General features: G+C 34.0%; 3 protein-coding genes across 8 annotated transcripts in view; 1 reads left to right on the forward strand and 2 right to left on the reverse strand.

Annotated features, from left to right (window-relative positions):
• Nucleotides 1–3,719: 3,719 nt before the first annotated feature.
• Nucleotides 3,720–10,803, reverse strand: LOC126872360 (arf-GAP with coiled-coil, ANK repeat and PH domain-containing protein 2). The gene is made up of 12 exons (XM_050632231.1): nt 10,569–10,803; nt 10,337–10,394; nt 9,956–10,014; nt 9,270–9,443; nt 8,511–9,155; nt 8,200–8,379; nt 8,010–8,116; nt 7,751–7,934; nt 6,771–7,653; nt 6,615–6,714; nt 6,412–6,532; nt 3,720–6,344 (listed from the first exon to the last, which is right to left on the reverse strand). Exons 1-12 carry the CDS (start codon nt 10,619–10,621, stop codon nt 6,176–6,178), a joined length of 2,733 nt encoding a protein of 910 aa, XP_050488188.1. The 5' UTR covers nt 10,622–10,803; the 3' UTR covers nt 3,720–6,175.
• LOC126872375 (COP9 signalosome complex subunit 7b) lies at nt 7,588–14,478 on the forward strand. Of its 5 annotated transcripts, none has more exons than XM_050632260.1 (4): nt 7,588–7,717; nt 11,427–12,081; nt 12,151–12,325; nt 14,267–14,478. In XM_050632260.1, exons 2-4 carry the CDS (start codon nt 11,434–11,436, stop codon nt 14,314–14,316), a joined length of 873 nt encoding a protein of 290 aa, XP_050488217.1. In that variant the 5' UTR covers nt 7,588–7,717; nt 11,427–11,433; the 3' UTR covers nt 14,317–14,478. The 5 variants fall into 5 exon arrangements, with proteins under 5 accessions (XP_050488217.1, XP_050488214.1, XP_050488219.1 ...); XM_050632257.1 differs by lacking the exon at nt 7,588–7,717 and adding an exon at nt 10,864–11,214; XM_050632262.1 differs by lacking the exons at nt 7,588–7,717; nt 14,267–14,478 and adding exons at nt 10,864–11,214; nt 12,388–13,850 and having other exon boundaries at nt 12,151–12,310.
• A 2,486-nt stretch (nt 14,479–16,964) lies between these two features.
• Nucleotides 16,965–22,648, reverse strand: part of LOC126872355 (uncharacterized) — a 327,311-nt gene continuing 321,627 nt past the window's right edge. For both annotated transcript variants that reach the window (XM_050632210.1, XM_050632211.1), the window contains 5 exons: nt 21,755–21,921; nt 20,424–20,800; nt 19,415–19,566; nt 19,124–19,331; nt 16,965–17,507 (listed from right to left, as the gene is read on the reverse strand). In XM_050632210.1, coding sequence (XP_050488167.1) covers nt 17,302–17,507; nt 19,124–19,331; nt 19,415–19,566; nt 20,424–20,800; nt 21,755–21,921 — 1,110 coding nt within the window. In that variant the 3' untranslated portion in view covers nt 16,965–17,301. The remainder of the gene's footprint in view (nt 17,508–19,123; nt 19,332–19,414; nt 19,567–20,423; nt 20,801–21,754; nt 21,922–22,648) is intronic.

Raw genomic sequence — 22,648 nt, forward strand, 5'->3', positions numbered from 1 at the left:
ATATAATTTAATAACGTAAATTGAGTGAAAAGAAAGTTTCAAACAAAATGTTGCGTTAATGCGATATTGGTCCTGAATGGATTAAGTAAAAAAGAAAAATTCTTTTTTCTAAACTACTTGTCTGAATTATTACAAACATAACGATTTATTACAACAAACCAATTGACCTTCAATTTGTAAAATTTACTTGCAAACTTTTATCTTTTTTATTATCAACATTGTTACTATCGTACAAGAGAATCTTTGAAAGTTATAATTCACAATGTACAAACTTGTACACACAAATGTAGAAGAGATCTTTGTGTAAAAGGTATTTGTCAAAAAAAGACTATTGTTTCTCACTAATTAAATCTATTTTTTCACTTGGACGTAAGGATCGATCGAAAAACTTGCTTTTCTCTGGATACTGAAGGTATGGATCGAAGAGAGAGCCGACGAAAGGAGCATAGGGAAACAGAGTTGTTTTGTCGCGACCGGTGTCGAGTACGAGGAACCCAGAATTTCGTAAGCCAGCCAGACAGTGTGTGATTAGTAGGGTGAGTAAGCGATACTAATTTCGTCGATCGACCAGACGTCGGACTTTACGGTTCATTCTAATCTTCTACGCAGCCAGTTCCATTCGGCGGAGAATCTACGCACTTCGCGTTATATCGAGAACGCAAGAAATGTCCACATACATAAATATATTTCGACGCCCACATCGAGGTCTTTTTCCTTCGGTGAAAAATCGCTAGATGAAAAGAATGTTGCCGCTATAACTCGAGATTGATCGTTGATCCTTTTGATCAGACTGGGCAAAGTCTTCTACGCTGGAATAATTAGAGGATTTATCATTCCAAAGATCCGAAGAATTTTTCTCTACCATTAGATAGTCTCGTAAGTAAGATAAGATTTTTATAAGAGTTTGAAATTAACACGATGGAATTCGTTAGAATAGACGTTTTATAAAAGGAAATTACAGTTCTGGTAAATTTGGAGGTAAAAGCGTCAAATAATTAGTAGAGACTCAAACTTAAAAAACTTTCGAGTGAAATAAGGGTTGAATAAAACATTAATTACTTTTTGCCAAATACAGATATTGAGAAATTTTTTAAGAAAATTACTACTTTTATTTATTCCCTTTACTATTATTTATTCCCTTTTAATATTAACCCTTTGCATTGCATAAATATTAAGGATGTTGATAATATATAAATTGTTATTTAGTTCCACTAATTCTACTAATAAACAATTTTTTCTATTGTGTATAAATAAAAATCCATTTTTGAAACATAACTTTCGTTTCTAAAAAGTGTCAAAGTCGTTAATTCTGTTGTATATCAAAAATATTTCAAAAAGGATTAAGAAGTATTCGGAAGTAAACTAGCGGAAGAAACCACAGGCAAATTAAGTGAAATGATATGCAAAAGCAAAAGATTCGCGTAACAATCGTTTAACGTGTATCATGTATAACTAAATAGCTACGCCTTACTAGCGATTCTCTTCTGTGCACGATTAAGTTCGTCGGTTCGGTTTTTATTGTCGATTTCGACGTGAAGCTAGTAAGCATAAAGCCGACAGGGAAATAAAAAGAAGAAAAAAGTTCGTTCGTGGCCCATGGCCAATCTCAATTGTAGTCGTGCTGAAACTTTTTGCAGGAGGCTTGATTTATGACACGGCTTCAAACCAAAAGAGGCCCGCGGCCTTATCAATGCTATAATTCATACTTTCTTTCATGGTGTCGTAAAAAATAAATTACACCGATGGATGCATCGTATCGGTTAGTTTTGCCGGTTCGCTGTTTAACAATTCGAAAAGAACCCCTTGGTTATCAATGCAAATTCCCTTTCCATTCTTCCCTTTCTCTCTCTCTCTCTCTCTCTCTCTCTCTCTTTCTCTGTAATTTGCCCCTAGACTGTGAGAAAAGAAACGTATAAATATATATTCTCTCGGCTAACCTTAGAACTATTGTTCCAAGAGCGAACGTGCAAGTTAGTAAGTGGGTTCATTTTTACCGTGCAATCAATTTCTTCTTTGGGTTGCCTTCTTGGAAGTCCACGATCGGAGTAAGTCATTTCGCGGCTCGTCTCGCGGAGCCTTGAAGGTTGCTGGGTCGTTCAGGGCTAATTTGTAATTCCGGTGACGTTGGTTTTCTTCAAAGAACGGATCGTGAAAGTGGCCGTGCTAAATTAATGATCGGGCCGGCCGCTTGTTCGTATCTGTCAGTAGAATTAGTGGTGCTGGCTAAGCGTGGAATGACATATGCAAACTCTCGAGGCCGCAATCGTTCGAAATAGGAGCTCTTCTAGGCATCGTAGACTGTCTGCCGCCATAGTTACAGATGGATAGAATCGTGCATCATTATCATGCTCTTCGAGCGAGAATCGGATCGCGGATTCCCTTACAAACACTCTATCCTCTATCTTTCTTTATTAGAAATCAACACTTTGATATTTTCATCTTTTAATTGGACTTATCTTTGTGCATCGTATGCGATTTTCACTTTATGCGTTTTCTTCCATTAGAACTGGAATTTTCTATCCGTCATTTCTTTCACATACGTAGCAATTTTTTTTTATCGTATATTTAAAAAGTTGAATTTTATGAAGCGTAAATTATCACGTTCTCGTCGTGAGGCTCGGTAGTGAGCAAAAGGGAGAGAATGAAAGAAATGCGTGAACACAGTGGATCAATGGCGTGAAGAGATTGCATACTTGTCCCAATGCGTGCGATTGATACATTGACAAACAACGTGCTTTATCAGTCAACGAGAAGGGCACGTTCTACCAATGAGACTACGTTTCTTCTTATCATTGCTATCATCCTCGAGCCAATCCACGGTTGGTGATCGACAACGGCCGAGATGTTTTCATATTTTCAAGCCAATGAATAGGCAGAAGATCACTGTGCAACTGCGATGGCTGACCATAGTTTCCACTTTCTATGCTGAATACATTTTTTCCAATTAATTTGCAACAAATTGCCTAATCAGTTTCGATTATTCGAAAAAACTGAAGATTACAGTAGAAATTTTCCTTCTTAGTAATTATCTACGTATAATTTCAGTGGCAATCTTGACAAATTAGAAATCAGCATTTTTAATAGCTACATAATTAATTTTTGACGGATAGAGATAATTAATGGATAATTACGTTTTCGATGAACGATCTGTTTATTGAGATTTTGGTATTTAAAGAAACGCTTCACGCGATGACGTATTTCGTACGTTTTATCTTTACGGAATACGTAAATACACAAATGCTAGCAACGAAAAGTGGAGCATTCACATGTAAGATAGAAAAATTGGTGATAAATTAGTTTGGGCATTCGTGGACGAATGTGTGTGAACACACAGTGATAACTATACAGCGATAGGGTATTGACCCGTTTGGATTAATTTACGCAACTTGGCAAGAGAGCAACGCGTAAATTATGCGTACACGATGCATAAGCGTTTCTTTCGTTTAATGGGGGATTTATCAATCTACGGTTCATAAATTGCGCCGTAATTTCGATCGTTTTCACAACAAATAAAGCGTTGCGTAAGTTCCTTCTATTCACACAAAATTTGATAAAATAACGGAAAGAATTGAAAGATTGTGCTTAATTGCAACGCGCGTTCGTGAAAGATATAGATTTTTTCTAAACATCTTTTCTCCTTTCTCCTGATTTCTTTCTCGATTTGCGTAATATTTGTAACGTCAAGTTACGAGGATAAGGATTATTAAAAAGAATACGTATACTTGCATAATCACTGCTTTATGACGTAAAGTTTGTGTATAAGTATGATACATGAATTAGACTGTTTACAATTTTATTACAATGTCGCGCAGCAGAGAAACCATACTGTTTGTTTAACTTGCCTATAGACGTATGTACCGCGGAATTATTGTAACAACGTTTCGCAATTAGGCAGTAACTGGTGACGATTCTACAATAATCGACAACGTTTCAACAAATAGAAGATTCTACAATTAAGAAATTATACGATTAATGATATTACCATTTCTAGAAAAGAAATTGTGTTCTTGGAAGACGTTTTTTATTCGTAATGGAAACAATTTGTAATATCGTTATTTTCCTTTAGTTTAAACGTCCTTCCTTTCTGTCAATTGTACGTATAAAACGGGTAAAAAAAAGAACTAAGTACAAAATACAAGTACTAGAATTAATTTTTTCATACGAAAAGAATTTTTATAATATATGAAAATTCGAGTAATAAAAAATCATTCGTAACAAAGCGTAGAAAAACGCACAGTCACGAAATCGAAAGATTTCTTCGTTTTTTCTTAAAATTACTTTGCGTAAAAACAACAAGTAATAAAATACTAGTATATCGTAGATTAAAAAATAGATTATAGAAGAGTTTTGTTGCTGCTATTCGCTTGTGCAACGATGAGTATCTCATTTCGTTAGAATTATGCTTACGCCACTGTAGTCTTGTTTCTTAATTAAACAAGATTCTTATATCGAATAATCGAATACCAGATTCGAAAAAGAAACTATGGTAATACTATATCAAATAAAAAAATATATCAAACCTGAAAATCATTCGCCCATCGTTTTCATAAAAGCTCTCGTCGAAAGAAGTTTTACAAAGCTATGTCAATGATCACAACATTGTACCATTGAATCGTAACTATCAATAAAGCCTCTCTACTTAAACAATGAAAAAATATTCAACAATGATTGGTATTGTTTCTTTTTTTTCAATTCTTATATAAATTTCTTTTTTCTATTACGTACAAGTAGACTGAAAATCATGCATTACTCTATAAATTTCTCATAAATACTGTTCAACATAGTTAGTTATATAGTATTAAAATATGCACAAAAGGAAGCATAACTTATTCGTTGTACAAGTCACAAACAAAGAACACTAATTCAACCGTCCTAAATGGATAAAACGCAGCAAGCAGAATGAAATTGAACCTGTTATAAACATGTTGTAAATGCAAATACTTTTTATATGTTTCTTTAAATAATGTTTCTCGAGTGTTAACTTTAGAGGATTTGCACAAGTAAAGCATTTGTTCAAGAATTAACATCAGATAGCGATCAGATCTACAAGTTTGTATGTACAAATGATTAATTTTTGGCAACAAATTCGATATATATATATATATATATATATATATATATATAATACGGAACTATATAGAATTATTGTTATTCTATTTTGGTAATCTAATAGGTGCAGTTTACAATTTTTTATAAATGTAACTATTAGATAAACTACATAATTCTATGTATTTATAATGTCACAATTAAATCGATGCTAATTATATAGCATCGAAATCACTACTTTTAATTAAAAAAAAAAAAAAGAAAAAGAAAGAATAAGTTTCTTAGTACCAGTCGCACATACATCGCTGGTAGTGTTAAGTATATAAAAACAGATATATGTATAAAATTGTTCTTCCACCGCTAGACCATATCATATCGAAAACGCGTCGGCCATTAACTTTTTCATAATGTAGAATTTAAAACTACTTTGTCACGTATCTTTCGTATCACATAAACGATATATAAATATCTACTTAGTAATACAATTTACACTTTGCCATAGGTATTCGTAAAAGTTTTTCAAATTCCAGGTTGCATTTATGCTATATGGTATATCTGTTGTGAAATTTGTTTAAATCTGTAAGATCGTCTTTAAAATATATACAGAGCGCGCGCACAAATTATTATCGCGACATTTCTTTCTGTATATTTGGTAGGAAACCAGGAGGGAAGGTATACAAAAAGATTGGCATCTTAATATTTTATCACTGGACAGCGTAAATTTCCCGTGTAAGCAAAATATAATATTTTCTTCTTTCTTCTCTCTCTCTCTCTCTGTCTCTCTCGCGCGCGCGCAGTACATGTGATACTTCTCTAGCTATGTGTTGTTTTCTCTTTTTCTTTAATAGGAATACAAAATGCTAATAAATTTCAATAAACCTTTGTCGCACAGAGATCAAAGTTTAAAAGGTACGACTTCCACGGTGTTGTCTTTGTTTCTCGTTTTCGATTGTTTATATCGTAAAGCTTCGGATCACGTTCTTCGTACTTACTTCATTACTCATTAATCAACTTTATTACCCTGCAAGGAACTGAAAGACGACATTTTCGATGTACCGCACTCCTTCTTCTCCTTCCGTTGTAGCCTGCTTTTTAGATTTTGCAAATAAACTTTGCACGTTCTTAAACCTCATTCGGGCGGTTGCGACGGATTGTTACTTTCATTTCGTCGTTGCAGTCGTTCTGGATGAGAGCAAGCTAGCTGGCTGAAGTCGCGAACGACGTCGTTGAAAGTTTCATCGCCGCTGATTCCGATCTCCGAGTCTTTCATCTCTTCGTTTAGAAGACCAAGTCTCAATCTGAAACATACATAAAATGAAATTACAATGAAATTTCCTTAATAAAATAAATTTACTTCGCACTTACAACGTAACAATGTCCGCATTAGCTTCTTTTACAGCTATTGACAGTGGCTTTACACCACTTTCATCTTCGATATGTTGATCGGCGCGATGTTTTAGTAACAAACATACTTGGGCAGTATGGCCTAGATATTTTAAACAAATAACCAAATTTATAGTAAACTTCTTAAAATATAGAATTTATTACAAACAGAAAAAGATATATACCTAATTCCGTAGCCAAGTACAGTGGTGTTTTCCCATCAGCATCTTGACAATTAATACGTGCTCCATTCAGAATCAGATATTCACAAGACATCACAGAACCCTGTATTAGACAAAATTAAATTATCAAAGAATTTAGACAACAATTTGTATACTTACACTTATAATTGCCTGATGCAGAGCGTTTCTTCCTCTGTCGTTAACATTCGTCCATGACTTATCAGCACCAGCTGCCAAAGCTGCGCACATCACAGGAAGATTGTGTGCTGCAGCAGCTTTGTAAAGAAGCATCTCAGGATGCAAATTCTCGATATCCTCCTCGTCTGTGAACTCTTCATCTTCGCCGGCAGTCGAATCTTGGTCAGAACTTAATTCTAAGCTATTATCGATCGTTGGCTTTGGTAAATCGCATCCGAACATTAACACGTCGGATTCTATTTTACACTGTTTTTCCGTTCCCGCGTCTTTATTCTCAAACGTATCTTTCACATCGGATACCTCTGTGCTTAAGGACACTTCGCTTTTTATCGACAGGCTATTCTCCGAATTGCTCGTGGCAATCGTATTGTCCTTGATTTCAGGAATAAGAAGTTCGTTCTCGATGTTCGATTCCGTATTGCTATCGACAGCCTTAGGATTACTTTCGTTTATGTCGCTACGTGGCCGTGCTAAAATTTTCCCATACAGTGTAGAATCATTCTTTAGATCCATATTCGTGCTGTCGTCCGAGCTTAATGAATTTCTCTCGGTTTTCTTCGCTTTATCGACCGAACTCAAACTTTCGATCGATGTATATTTGCTGTCGTCAGAACTCGTCGAATGATGACCCTCTTTTACGGATGATAACGTTGTTGTTTTGTTGCGGTTAGCGCTATCGATTTTGTCGCAACTCCGCGGTCGACGACGCAATTTACGGACACTCCATTTGCGAAAATGCATTTTATCGCGACTCGTGTGTTGCCCAGACGAGATCATGTTGCTTAAAGGCTTCACGAATTTACGCTCTACATATTTCGCTCTTATCCAAGCTTCACGTATATTACTGTCAATTTACAACAAATATTCAGCTATATACTTTGATCAGATTTATTACTTTTGGCAGAAGAGTGAGTATTGCTTTTTATACTAGTGTTACGTACCCATTGCATTTTGGAGTAGCTCTAATAATATTAGAAGGTATTGGTAGAGCTTCATAAACATTATTCACTACAGTGTTTCCAAGCTCTGCCATTACTTTTAGTATCTCTGGTTCCCAGTCATCTAACGTCAGAGAACGAACTTTACTATAATGAACCCCTAAACTTCTATGCACTCCAGAGCATTCTGAAAAGAAAGAATTGTTGAAAGAAAGTTTTGAAGAAAATTTAATTATCATTATCGTGAAAAAGTGATTTATACCTATGCAAAGTGTAATTCCAAGATTGATACTGGCCCATCTTGGATTAGCACCACCACAATCACAGCAAGTATCATTTCCAGCAATTTTTAGGATTTGCTCCCAGACTCTATACAAAACAAAATTAATTATGATATTTTAAAAATATGGTTTAAATTGAATTAATTATTCAGTACAGTTTTTGATATTTACCTTGATTTCGGTTTTGTCTGTTGCCTGTTCGATCCTCTAACATTTTGTGACTGTGATTCTCGTATGCTAACTATAGTACCAGCACCCATACCTCTTTGAATGGCAGCACCAATCGCTTGCTGCATGGCAGTTACCCATGCTAAATAAGCTTCTTCGCTATCAGCTTGTAATATGTGACTTCTATAAGTTAAATTTATTCTTTAAAGTTATTTAATTCAATAAAGCATCTAAATAGAAAATTCATGACTGTATAACCATAAAATAATCTACCACTATATCAAATTGTATTATGATTACTAATGACTGCTCACTTTGTAGGACTTAATACTTCGAAACAATTTCTTCTATCACAGTCAACTACTGGTTTCACAGTGCAAAGACGAAGATCTTCTTCCATAATAGTGAAATCATTATCACCAGTCCTTTTTCTATATACTAGTTGATGGTCTCTTAAACAAAACCACCTTCTGTTCCATGTTTTAAATGCATTACTAGTGCGTTTAAAGAGGTAGCCTTCCATCTTAGGATTACTAGGTACTGGAGAAGGTATTAAGTCTCTATTCGTAACGTAAATATGCCGATTTTCCATTTCTTTCTCGAGTTTTACGGAATCGGCCCTCATTTTAATTAAGTTCTCCCCGAGATCTTTTAGAAATGGATCCAAATCTTGCGCTAGATCGCTACCTTGATGGTAATAAGTAATACACGCATTCATATAATTAAGTAGGGTACCCAATATTTCATGTCGCTTACGCGCTTGTATCATCGTTAAAGAATGAATATAATCCAAAGCTGTATGCCGGAAACAGGATCTCGTAGCTGATAAAATATTTGAAGTTTCTTCATACTCTGCCGGTCTGGACTTTGGAACTTGGGAATTTCGGTTTAATGCTATATCTAAGTCTGCAGAGATTTTTTCAAAGTAATGGCGAGATTCTTTCACCCTCTTAATGTCACTAAAAAATAATAAGAATGTTATATAAGAACAATAAGAATATTAAGAATGTTACATGTGTATACAGATAAATATGTAGATTACATATGATTATGTAATTAATTAGTTAAATTACCTTTTGATGAATGAGTTAAGATCTTTAATTACTGTTCTAGATGCTTGATCTAATAAAATAGTATGAAACTTGTTCATTTCTTGTAAAGCATGAATTAGTTTATTGAGTAAGGCCATTATCTCTGAATCATCAGTAAAGTAAAGAGATAATTCCCACAGGCTATTGGCAAATTGGCTGGAAACAAAACAATGCATACAGTAATTTTTTAATATCTTTTTAAATAAATAGATTAGAAAAATTCTAAATAGAAATAGAGTCATCACATAAATTAAATATCAACATTAAGGGTAATTTGTTATATTAAAAAGTATTTAAAATAATACAAAAATGTTTGTTTTACAAAAAAATATTTTTATTTGAACATAATATAAAAGATCAATAGGAAGTGCATAATCCCTGAGCAGCAAGTGTTTCATCTGTATCACTGTATATGTTAAACTGGCTACCATATGTATGAGTCATTCTCAACAGAGCTGTAATTCATATGTTTCCTGACTCTTCTCTATTGCTTGGTATCACCCTCTTCCATTTTATCATTGAATATATTTCACTTGAAACGATGAGTAGTTCCTTAATGACATATTTTATACAACCAATCAAATATTTATGGTTCTGTTATAAGATTCTATTAACCATGATGTAACTCCAATTCATTAATTACATATAATTTACAAATCATAACATACCTTTGCTGTCCTACAAAAAGTTTTCCAGTGTCAATCATCTGGCTACAGTTTTTTAACACCTGTAAAGATTTTTATTTTTAGCTTTTCTCAGAAAATAGATGATTATCACAATAATTCTTTTGATAGCTATGAGATTGCTTATGTAACATAGTCTACTACAATGTAATTGACAATGCAGGAAACTACTGTCAAAATAGATTGACAGTTAAAATTATTACATTTAAATTCCCTTAGTAATTTGTAGTATCAATAATTTATTTTGGAGTAATACGAAATAACATAACCTTTTTACATTACTATAAATAATATAATATGGCTAGAAAAAACTTTCATATCTTTTTCACCTCATTTCTCTTTTTTTTATAAATTATTTATGAATACCTTGTCTAATTTTTGTTCGAGTAGATCAACGTTTGCCTCTACTTCCTCGATGCAGGATCTACGAAATAAGAAAGTAATATTCGCAAGATACTTATTTTTATTAATCAAACGCATTATCAATGTGGTGCATTAAGTGATATTATTCGAAGTTGCGCGTGCATGGAGTGCAACAGAGTAGAGCACACTAAGCAAACACAGAGATAGAAGCGTAGATTTTTCAAGTGATTCTCACCGAAACTTTGGCGTGTCTCGCAAACATTCCTCGAACTCGATTAAAGGCTTCATTTTGTACTATCCGTTGCCAGGAATTTTCAAGCGCAGTATCGTCCGACGAACTGCAATCTTGAAATTTTTCCGTTCACTATTTCCCATCAAACAGCACGATCATTTGGAAAGACTATTAACATAAACCGTTCGCATTCGCGGAGAACAACACATTCCCCTCTCTTCTGTCAAACAGAGTACAACACATTGAAGTTATCCCAAGCACGAGCCAGTGTTTGTCAGTACTGGCAACATCCACGTAAAACGAAATAACTTCGCAAAGAACGTATTGATTCTCTCTTGAAATATGTTGGGTCAAGTTTTTTCTTTCAATGATTCTTCTGTATAATATTTTGTCGTTGTCCATCCTTCATTCGCCTTTTTCGTAAGACAATAGTTCGTAGAGATCGTCATCTGGTGAAAGTACCATTTCCTTTTCTGTGGTACGACTTGCACGATTGTATTTACATACATGCTTGCTCACTTCCGAAAGCACATACGATAGGGAAAGTCATTCGATATTTGTAAACATCGAACAAAGTAAGTTCACCTTATGTAATGAATGTGTGCTCTGTTTAAATTTTCTTGATTAACGAAATGGCTTTTGAATCTCGGTAATAATATTAGAGCGAAGAGTATATGAAGATTGAGCAGTTTCTAACCTATCATATATAATGTTACTTTTAAGTCTGAATGAATTACAAATCTATAAATAGACACTTTATAAGCCTGTGGTTATAGTAACGGATTTTTCTTAGTTATTTTTAGGAGATTCGTTAGGTACCAACACGTTGGTTTATTCCATTGATTAATGTTTATTCAACAGGTTCAATATGACTGCTGGAACTACCACAGAAAAGTCAACTAGCAATCCTTTGGAGCAATTTGTATTGTTAGCAAAAACTGCCAAAGGAGCAGCTGCCATAGAGCTTATTAAGCAAGCGGTAGAGACACCAGGAGTGCATGTATTTGGAGAGTTATTAGATATGCCTAATATCAAAGAATTAGAGAATGGACCTTATGTTCAGTATTGGAATACTCTGAATTTATTTGCCTATGGGACTTATAAAGAATATTTAGAAAATAAAGATAAGGTTTTAGAATTGACTGCCACTCAAAAGAAAAAGCTCCAACATCTGACCATTGTAACATTAGCCACAAAGTCCAGATGCATACCATATTCTTTATTATTGGAAGAGTTAGATATAAAAAATGTTAGAGATTTAGAGGACTTAATAATAGAAGCGATCTATGCAGACATAATACATGGTAAATTAGACCAAAAAAATTCACAGTTAGAGGTGGATTATGCTGGTTTAGGACGCGATGTTAGGCCTGACGATACAGGTGTTGTGGCTGAGACATTAGCTGCTTGGGGTCAGGCTTGTGATACAGTGTTAGCATGTATCGAGGAACAAGTCACAAGAGCTAACGTAGAAAAACAAAAGGCTACTTATCACAAAGAAAGGATACAGAGAGATGTAAGTAACATGTACTCTGATAAAACACAAATGCTTGTGCTGATAAATTTCTATTTTTTCTGTTGTTAGATTGCTAACATAAAGAAGTCACTCGCTGCACAAGCTGGAGGTGGTGGTGTGCAGGAAGCTGATATGGCCGGAGGCAGTTCTGGATCTGCAGGAAGCGAATCAAGCAGGGAAGCATTGTCAGCTCCACCGGATGCAAAGAAGAAGCAACAAAAGGTCAAAGGTATTAAAGGCAGTGGTAAGTTCTGGAAGACAATTCAGTAATCTTTTATTATATAAAATGTATCTCACCGATGACAGGATTGTAGTTATTACATGTAATCTGCATTAAAAACCTTGCAAGCCTATGTAAAACTGCGATAAACAATGATGGTAATGCAATTAAGAAGCACCATTGTAAACAAAGGGAAAAGTTCATTGTCATATTTTGGCATACCATACCAGATTCTAGATGGATTGAATTTTCATTAATTTTAAAAGAGAATCTTGTAAATATATGTAATGAGATATGGCATTATAAGTCACTGTTATGTTTGTTTAATGATATTTATATGAAGATTTTGTTACATTAAAGTTGCAAATTTTTTCTGAATTGTCGTTTATATTATGTGTTAGAGAAAATCGAAAGAAAGTGGGAGAGGGTAATATATAAACGAATTTATTCGTTCTTTTTAAAGTAATAACTTGAGTTAACAGATGCGAGGATAAGGTAACTTAAATATTTGAGACGGAACGAAGGAAAATTATAAATTTATTTGTACGTTGTACCTGGCTTTAGGTTTCGAATCGGTATTATTAATAAATTTTATATTTTATCATTGACATTCTTGGAAAACTAAGTATATTTTAATTTAGCGACTTTGTGTTAGAAAAGTAATTCAGTCATTATTATTAAACAGTATAAGAATTTTTCATCGTATAATCGCAAATTCTCTATTTTACTGCACACTAGATTAGCTGTGGTTAAGAAATTAAAATTATTGTCAAAGAAAATTACCGAGCATTATTGAGTAAATCGTTGTAAACACGTACTTGCAACTAAACTTAATATCGAATTAGTAATCTATTGTCAGCGATTCAAAGCAGACAAATGTAAATCGCGAACGAAACCATGTCACATGTCACATGATACATGGAAAAACACAATTGTGATCGTTCTCACATCGATACCTTAAAAAATGAGAGAAAATGACGAACATTCTCTTATATGAAAGAAAAAGAAAGGTACTTTTATAACGAATGAGCTTTCAAATTTTTGTAAAACGTATAGCATGTACGAGAGTTTTTTTTAGTCAGGCCAAAGATTTTATATTTTGCGTTTTAAGGTGTGAATGATAACGAAACAGGGATTTGACAAATTTTATAGGCAAGTCTGATAGCTGTTGCAATGAATCTGCATATCTGTTATTACCGTGCCTACACAGAATATTGTCATCATTGGATGACGTTAGAATTCAGTGTGATGAATTGCTTAAATGTGTCTCATACAGTATTAATCGTTTTCATCGTCTCTGTTAACATTCGTATTGTCTTTTTTCTTCTTCCCTACAAAGACGATATATAACGTAGCCGTCATGAGAGGTGATGAAGTGTAACTAGTCGGATCGATCATTGTTATTAAAAAAAGTAAGAGAAAAGGGAAGGTTGTGTGTTTAGGAGGATGTAAACGGTATACGAACGACACGTTGCTTAGTGAACAAGAAATGTCAGTCGAATTACAAAACGTTGTAATTGCTAATGGAATAAAAAGATAATTTATTTTAGCGAGGTTTTTCTATTTCTCTGCACCCTTTAACGCCTTTCCTTCACGTCTGTGTGCTACGAGTGATCGTAAGGCTTAAAATAAATTTGGTTCGTAATATATTCCCTTTGTAGATGTATTTACTTAGCGTAGGAGTAAATAGGAGTTTAAAATAGATAATAGTATCAGTATCAGTTTCCCGTTTCGATTTATGGGAATTTTCCTTATTTTTACACTTTTCATTATTCGTAGATAAGCTTTTTGTATCTAGCTTATTGGAAATAAATGCTACCGGAAATCATGGTAAAGTTTTATTCTGTCCTAGAGTGGGCGTTTGTTTAACAGTAGAAAATCTTAATTTATCCTGTTTTTCTCACAATCTAACAATGTGTATAATAGGTGCAAGTCACAAATGATACGCCTAATGGGGATTTTCAGGATCCACTAATCCGGTAAGGCACCATGAACTGAACGATGAGCCAAATTGAGAAGTTCATCTTAGGTGAAACCTCGTGGCGTATCACCAACTCGATCTTGGATTCTATCTGTCTGTCTATCTGTCTGTATCCACATCATTATACGTACAGTGCATCTTTTTCTCTGTAATCTTTTTGTACTTTTTGAGAAATAAAACAGATCCTAAAAATTAACACGTCATTATTGTAAAGCCTCGTTCAAATTGGTCAAGTTAGTTGAAATCAAGTCGTTTGAATTCAAGTAACCTGACTTCAAATGGATATCTAAAGGAATATTGCGTTGAAGAGAGTGATTGTTATTGTTAATGTCAAACGTTAACGAGATATAGTAAAAATATTATATGTGAAATATGGTTTAATACAAAGTTTGGACAAATTTGATTTTGGGAACCAATATAAGTAAGTACGAAATTGAAAATATAATTATTATCATTCCTTTCAAGTTAAGGAATAATTTAAAGAGTCTCAGCTTTTCTTGAAACTTTAACGCATATTTAAAATCGAAGAAAATGATATGTTTGCATTGTTAAAATATTTCAAATTATTCGAAACCAAGTGGCTTGATTGACAAAGTCCAGTGAAGAGATATAAAAGAATATTTCAAGTCAAGAAAATAACGGGTTGATACTAGTGACGAAGTTTCTAGTTACTTGAATTAAATTGCTCGAATTCAGATAACTTGGCTTATCCGAACAAGGCTGAAAATGGGCCCAGTGCTCATGGAAATCAAAAGTTGAATATAACCGTGCCTAACAAGCTTTCTTTACTAAATTCAGGGACAAAAGGAACAAGATAATATGAATGGATAAAATAATTTCCACGATCGTGATTTTATTTCGACGACTGTTTTTCTTTCTCGTTATCTTTCGATCATTTCAACGAATACATACATACAATTTAATGTAACATCATGTAAATTTATGTCTTTCTACTGCAGTGTTCGTACGTATTTAAAATATCCTTAAATCGTAAATAGTTCGCGCGAACTAGTTTAGAGTCCTCTTTCTTTCTTTCTCGACATTGTCATTGCATTGCATCGTAAAATTCTTCAACGCGTGACATTTTAATCTTGTATTCGAAGTCTTAACTCTTATGGAATTAATTACGACTAAATTGGTTCCGTACGAACTAATGTTTTCGTTTTCATAATTTAATACTTAACGGTATCGTCTTTATGTACCTACAATCACATATTTTCAATGTATTTACATACTCTCAAATCAAATACAATCGTTCGAACAACAGTCAAAATACATTTACGTTCCACGTATTTGTATCATATATATAGCGATTACGCTTTCATTTGTCCAGAATTTCTTTATTGAATGAAATTGTTAATTAACTCCAACACTCGGCTATCTGTTAAACTTTTTATCTTATCAAGCATCGTTGTTGAATATGATTTTGCTTTTTTAAAGAAACACAGGGTCAGTGCCAAACGATGGATACTGGGCTTATTTGTATCCAAAGTACGACACGTAAAACACCCTTTTCGATTCTATAAAAATTCAAAACGTTTACAAATCTTTTATACACACGCGCGGAAATAGGTCGACGCTATATAAAACGGTTCAGAACGAATTGTTTGAAGTAGTCGACAACTCTTATTTCTTGAATAATTAACGCTATCGAAAAACAACTACGTACACGAGTTAAATTGGATATGTTTATCGTATGACCGCGACTCTACGAAAAGGAGTTCTTAACGTATGTATGTACATTAGAGTGTCTACGAAACATATGTTTCATCGTTGGTTTGCTTAGATTTTCTCTTTCGTTATGTAGAGATCAAGCGTTAACGTTAGATTAAAATTAGGGCGACTAGATGTTACGAGAAAACGTTTCGCGATGTTTCCGATCGATACGCAATCTTTGCATCGTTTTTTTTTCTAATTCTACGTGTAGCAATTCCTATAGTCTGCAGAGAAAATATCGAAAAAAAGAAGAAACGATTATCTAAGGGTCTACGTTCGTACAGTCACACTTGGAAATTCTTTTTTTAAGGATATTGTTAGCTGTTAGCTTCGAATCGTGTAATTATCCTTTCGAATGACCTATGTGTGTGTGTTATTTCATTGAATATTTACAGAGAGAAATTTATGTACAGAACAATCGACGAATAATATTCTCGAACGATTAGCGTTTCTTTCGTCTTTACTTATTTTTTTTTTTATATTTTTCTTACAAAAATTCTTAATAGAAGATCGTTTAGATGTAATCGTATTTGGCAACGATATTTTCTACATACGTAACCTGCTTCCTCTTCTTTTATACACAATAACGAATTCGACTAACGATATTTACAATATTTCAATTAATTCAATTAATAGATAAATGGTTCGTGTTAATGTGCACAAACGTTATGAAATGATAGTGTATGTACAAAATAGATTTATGTATCTCACGTGATTATTACGTGTATTACGCTATGATCACAGAAGAAACCAGAGCAGTTTTTAAAACGCCACTTAACAATTGATCATGATCGATAATTATGCGTCTGGCACGGTGCAATTTGTTGCATCTAGCGCTTTCGTGATCTCGTGTATTTATGGTAATTAACAAAATCGATGTTCCCAATTTCTTAAATACCCTTCGAATATCGTTTTGTTCCATATGTTTTATCCTGTTTCTCGATAATTTAATTCCATTTGAGATACTTTCTTTTTTTTCGCTAACAGCATCGTCCATACACGAGACGAATTTTCAATATCGTTTATGATTCGTTTTGAACGTACGATAGCAGAATTTATACGATATTTTTTGCACATTCATCTTCATCCAGCCGTAACATCGTTCAAAGCGTAGCCTTAAAGAGAATTTAAACGTACGATGCGTATCGATATCGATATGATGAAGCACGTTCAGTCGTATTTACAAAATATCGAGACGTCATATTTGTTAATATCATTTTGCGTCCCTTCAAACTACCACGGGTTTTTTTGAAATTGGTTTCAAAGTCGCCGGCAAAATTGCTGATTCTATGGAAACTTGATGCTATAATGAAACCTCACTCTGATTTACTGGCCCGTTTCCTATTCGCGCGTTGTTATTCAATTGTTTCGTTGTTGTGGTACTTTCCTTCGATTCTTTGCTTGATATCACTGCATTCGAATCTTTGTCGTTATTGGTAGTAGTCTGAGTGGATCGGGAAACGACAGGGGGTGATGGTCTGCCATTTTTCTGATCCTTCAGCTCGTAATCTATAAACAAGTATATCTTTTAATTGAGGGATTTATAACAAAAACATATGGAAAAATAGAACTTAAGCGGAAATTTGTTTTGACTATTAAATATATTATTTAACGAGTATCGCACTTTGGACATCTTATAACGTTTTGCATATTATGTGCGCATTTTTGCTTCTTTAAATTTCCCATAGAAAATCCCTATAAAACCAAGACAATAATACATTCAAATACGCAGTCAGAAACGAGACTCGTATAATGGAATTAATATTATACAAAATAATTTCTATTCTGATTTATAGCCGAATGAAAATTGACCAGTTCTACGAAAATAGTCCTTGTCGTGATTCTACAATTTCATGATTTAATTAGATACATTTCTTCTGCGATATCATTGCAAACACATGATATGATGTAATACGATGAGTATTTTGAAACAAAAATTTGAAATTTATTATGCTAAAGCTTCTCTTTTCCGGAAGAAAAGTAAACGTAGACAAAGATAGTTTTTGTTACTAGTTAATTAATTTGCACAAAGAATAAAAATGTTTAAGTTTAATGTAGGGAACAGTTTGGTGTGTTTATGAGAATATATAAAGAACGTTACCCGTTATAAAAAATAATTTTTTAAGCTTAGTAGTTTTTAAAAAACTGTTCTAGGCAGCCGGTTGTCTAATTAAAAATCTCTGTTGATAATTAAATGCTTTCCTCGGGAAATGTAATGTATTAGAGTGTATACTCTAAAAAAAATTAAAGAAACGTATTTTTTTGAAAAATATTAAACCATTTAGAGGAATTATTTCGTAAAAGACTTTAACGTTGAAGCGAAAATTTGTTAAAATTATTAATTTTGTGATATATTGTTAGGTGAACATAGGATTTGTTTGAATTTAAGTAATCTCTCTTAAACTAATAGATTTTTAAATGTGTTTGGTGCTTGCTGAAATGTCTGTAATTATGAGAAAGATTGTGCATGAATTATTGAAGCTTTTAAAAACAATATTAAAGAGAAACAGATCACCTAGATAAAAAGAAAATAGATTGAGTCTATCAAAAAGTTTATTAAGAGGTAGTCGTAGAAAGTAAGGAAGGATATAGAATTATATCAGAATATCGGATCAGAATGATATAAGAAATTATTTTTTTTGAAAGAATTTTGTGGTTCGCTCGTGATAAAGTTAAAGAAAATCAACTTATTGTTAGTTTAAGGAGCCTAACAATCGTCAGTTAGTAACTGTTGTTTCTTTCACATCAAAAGAACTTCAGCTCCGCTTGAAGCTCGAAAGAAAAATAACAAATTTACAGAGTTTTGACAAAGTGTAATTTATCAATTTATTTCAAATTACTTTTACACAACAGAGTTGATTACTGAATAATTTGTACGAGGCTTTAGCCTTAAGAAAGAAGAATCGATTAATCAAGTAATTAGTTTTCCTCAGCATCTCGCCACAAGAAGACGTGTAATTCACACGATGGAAAGAATTCTAAGTTCTTGAAGAAACTGTTCTCTTCGAATATTGAATTTTTACAAGAAAGCGTTAATCTTCTCAGAAATGAAAGAATCTAAGAATATGGTTTTCTCCAATTTCTCAAATCATCTCTCAATAATATTTCAAGTCGAGGATACTCACATTCGCTTTGAGTCGAGCAGTCTATAGTAGTGGCGATGTGTTTCTTGACAGCTTTATTCTGGTCGCAAGTAGCCGCAGTCAATGTAACTGGCGCTATCATGCTAGAAGCGTTGGTAGCTGTGACTGCAGAACTTTTCGTCGTGCTGTATCTAGCTGGCATCATACTTTGACGCACGTTCCTGTCCGGTCGTATTAAAATGATGTACAACTGTCGGAAAGTAACGTAATGTTAAAGTTTGCAGCTCATTATACATTTTAAATTTTGTCGCAGTAAATCATCAACTGAATTACCTTAGGACTGAAGAGACACGCTATAGTTACGGATGCGGATAAACTTATAGTGACTGACATCGAGGTGATTCTCAACGCGACATTGTTTCCAGTTCCAAAATACAGCGGCACGAAAGCCAGCCATATCACACACGTAGTATACATCGTAAAACCTACAGAGGAAACATGTATAAATTTGTGCATACGTATGCAAATTTATTTATGCAACGGAATATTTATTTGTCAGCAGTCAGCAGTTTTTGAGCACAAAAGAGAATTCTAAACCAGCAACGTTACTCACATTGTTTCGTCTCACGATTCTCATAGATCCAAGTGAACTATTCTCATTAATGTCTCAAGATTCTGTGTGCGTTCAAGAGCATTCTACAAAAGGAGGCTGAAGTTTATGATTCAAGGGAAGTTCAGTGTTTTAGACGCGGACTTATCGCTCGAACCCTCGCGCTTGAGTTATATTCCAACTTGCAGTCTTAAAGCCTTTCAGACCTAAATTTTGCGAGAGTACCCGGTTGCGCCGCTAATAAAATTTTCTGTCGGGAAATATTGCGCGTCTAGCTTTAACGAGTTCTGTAAAAGGTTGACATAGTTCTACCGTGGAATTTAAAGACGTCAGACTTCGATATCACTATGGAGATTCGATACAAAATGGAAAAGGCTTGATGCATTCGTTGCTACAAAAATGTGACCATGTCAAAAATCGTAAAATTTTTTGATTAAATTATACGTTTTAATTGAAGCGATTCAATGTGCTTCGGTAGCAGTGAAAGGATTAAACACAATGGATGGTAGACAAATTTGAAATTTTGAAGACTTTCAGAAATGTCTTTATTCTAAGAAATCTGTAATATTTGCGTCACTATACTGCCCATTGTTTTTTTTTCGATTTTCTAAGTTTCTCATTGAAACGCACAGAAGTAAAAAGTTATGAAGGAGTTAGACGCAATGGTTGGTCTACAGGTTTGAACAGGTATACACAATATACACGGCAATGCTCAAACGTATATATACTCACCGATGTGTTTGCTCTCGTTAAAAGCTTCTGGGATTTTTCTGGTAAGAACAGCGTACACGGTGCAAACGACGATCAACATGATAGGATAGGCGAAGGCGATCATGTAACTGGCATCAATGTAACTGTTACAAACGAGCAAATTGTCTTCTCTGGTTGGATAATGATGCATCGCTTTAGCTGGATCAATTATCATCCAGACACCGTTAACTAAAATTTGTACGAAGACTAAACCGGAACAAATGATCAGTTGTGATCGTGGAGATATGAAAGATGGTCTCTTGGCGCTGTGTTTGCTCGCATTGAAGATCCTCGATATTCGATTTGTCTTCGTTAAGAGCGCAGCGTAGACGACAGTGAAACAGAAACCAGCGGCAAATCTGTGAAACGATAGTTTCGTCTCTAGTAGTTCCTGTGACGTAGGTTTACGTACAAGTTATCCTTTTTGGTACATACACGATCAATTCACCGTAATCATATTTCATTATTTACTGGGATACGTGAGTGATAGTAAATTTGGATAAAATTGGATAAAATTTTATTTTCTTCTCGAATAGACAAAAGAACATTGAAATTCTTTGTTTTTTTTTTCTTAGTGGACAAGAGAATTTTGAAGCTTTTTATCTTCTCTAAAATATCGAGAGTGCTTTGTTGAATCATTTGAGGTTTTTCTAAATGGAACTACATAGTATTTTATTACAATACAGTATGTATCGGTTTCATCTATATGCACTGTTAAATTTATTGTATTAAACAGGTCAGTATCTTTAAACTGAATTCTATGCTTAAAATGCTTGAATTCTCTGCTCAGGCTATTCTGATCAGTTGACTTTTATTCGAATGTAATATTTCCTGGAAATTATCCTCTCCTTGCTGGTGTATTAGAATATTTATCGAGGTCGAGATGCAAGTCGAACATTTGTTGAAATTATATGCTACTCAAATTTCGAATAAACGATACTTTCCAAACGATCATAATAGCCTGATCATCATTGTAACAAATGTCATTTAATACAAATAAAACAGAAGTTTTTCGAGTACGACCTCTTTGAACTTTGACCTCTAAATAGATTTGCCGACGTGCTTTATATCCTTCTTTTGATTCCCCGTAATTGAACCGAATTTAATTCACTTTCACCCATGAAATGTGGTCCCTCGATTTTATCAGCTTTGCAGGTATCGATCATGCATTCCCGTTTCCCGGTTAATGTCAATTTGCCGGCTCTGTGGCCGACTCGTTTCTACGGGGAATTGAATTTTTTCGTCGGCAGCAGGTCGCTTCTTGCTAAAGGAAATATGGGCTACGCTTTGTTCTAGGATCTTTAACCCCTTACCTTTGAATGCCACAAACGATGTCCGTCGGTCTGAGAACAAGCGTGAACGTAACGAGATAACAAAGCAGAATGCCGGATAGTAGAACGTATGATAGCTCGCGACCAGATGCACGAACCACTGGTGTGTCGTTGTGCTTCAGAAATACGCCGCAGACGCACAAAGTTATCTGTCGACAGAGAGACGTTCGTGTTTTTTTATATTGGCGTTTGCTTTTATTCAAATCTTTATTGGTTTGAGCTATGAGGAATTTGATGGATATGGATATTTGATGGTTAAAGCGTTCATTTTAAGAAAAAAAGACAAGAAAGGAAGAGAAAGGTGAGGAGAGAAAAAAGAATGGGTGAAAAGGGAAAAGAAGTTAAAGGGGAAGGAAGTGGAAGGAAAAGAAGAGACGAGAAGAGAAGAAAGAACAGAAAATACAAAAGGTGATAAAAAGAGAAGGGAAAAAGGAAAAGAAACGTAAGAGAACAGAGAAGATATTAGGAGCCTGTCTGGACTTAGATTTATTTGACTTGAAGATATGAGAATATTTTTCACTATTAAATCTTCTTTATTTATAATGCAAAATATATAGATCCCAATTATTCTGATAAAAAGTAAAAAGAGCGGAAAGATATCTTACAGTAAAATAGATTTGGATCAATATTTTTGGATCATCGTTACTTTGGATCTCGAGAATGAATATATAAAATATGAATACGTCGATGGTTGCTCCCATATCGTTCATATAATGTGTTTTCAAGATAACCTTAATTCTCAATGTGCTACTTCGTGCTACCATTTTGATATTTACAAAATAATTCGAGCAATGAAATAACGGGATCGATAATGCAAATATTTTTTGTGGCAGCAGTTTTATCGTAAACTGTCGACTAGCCTAATCCACTGTTGTT

Source organism: Bombus huntii, chromosome 13 (genome assembly GCF_024542735.1).
Source record: "Bombus huntii isolate Logan2020A chromosome 13, iyBomHunt1.1, whole genome shotgun sequence".
NCBI classification, from domain to species: domain Eukaryota; kingdom Metazoa; phylum Arthropoda; class Insecta; order Hymenoptera; family Apidae; genus Bombus; species Bombus huntii.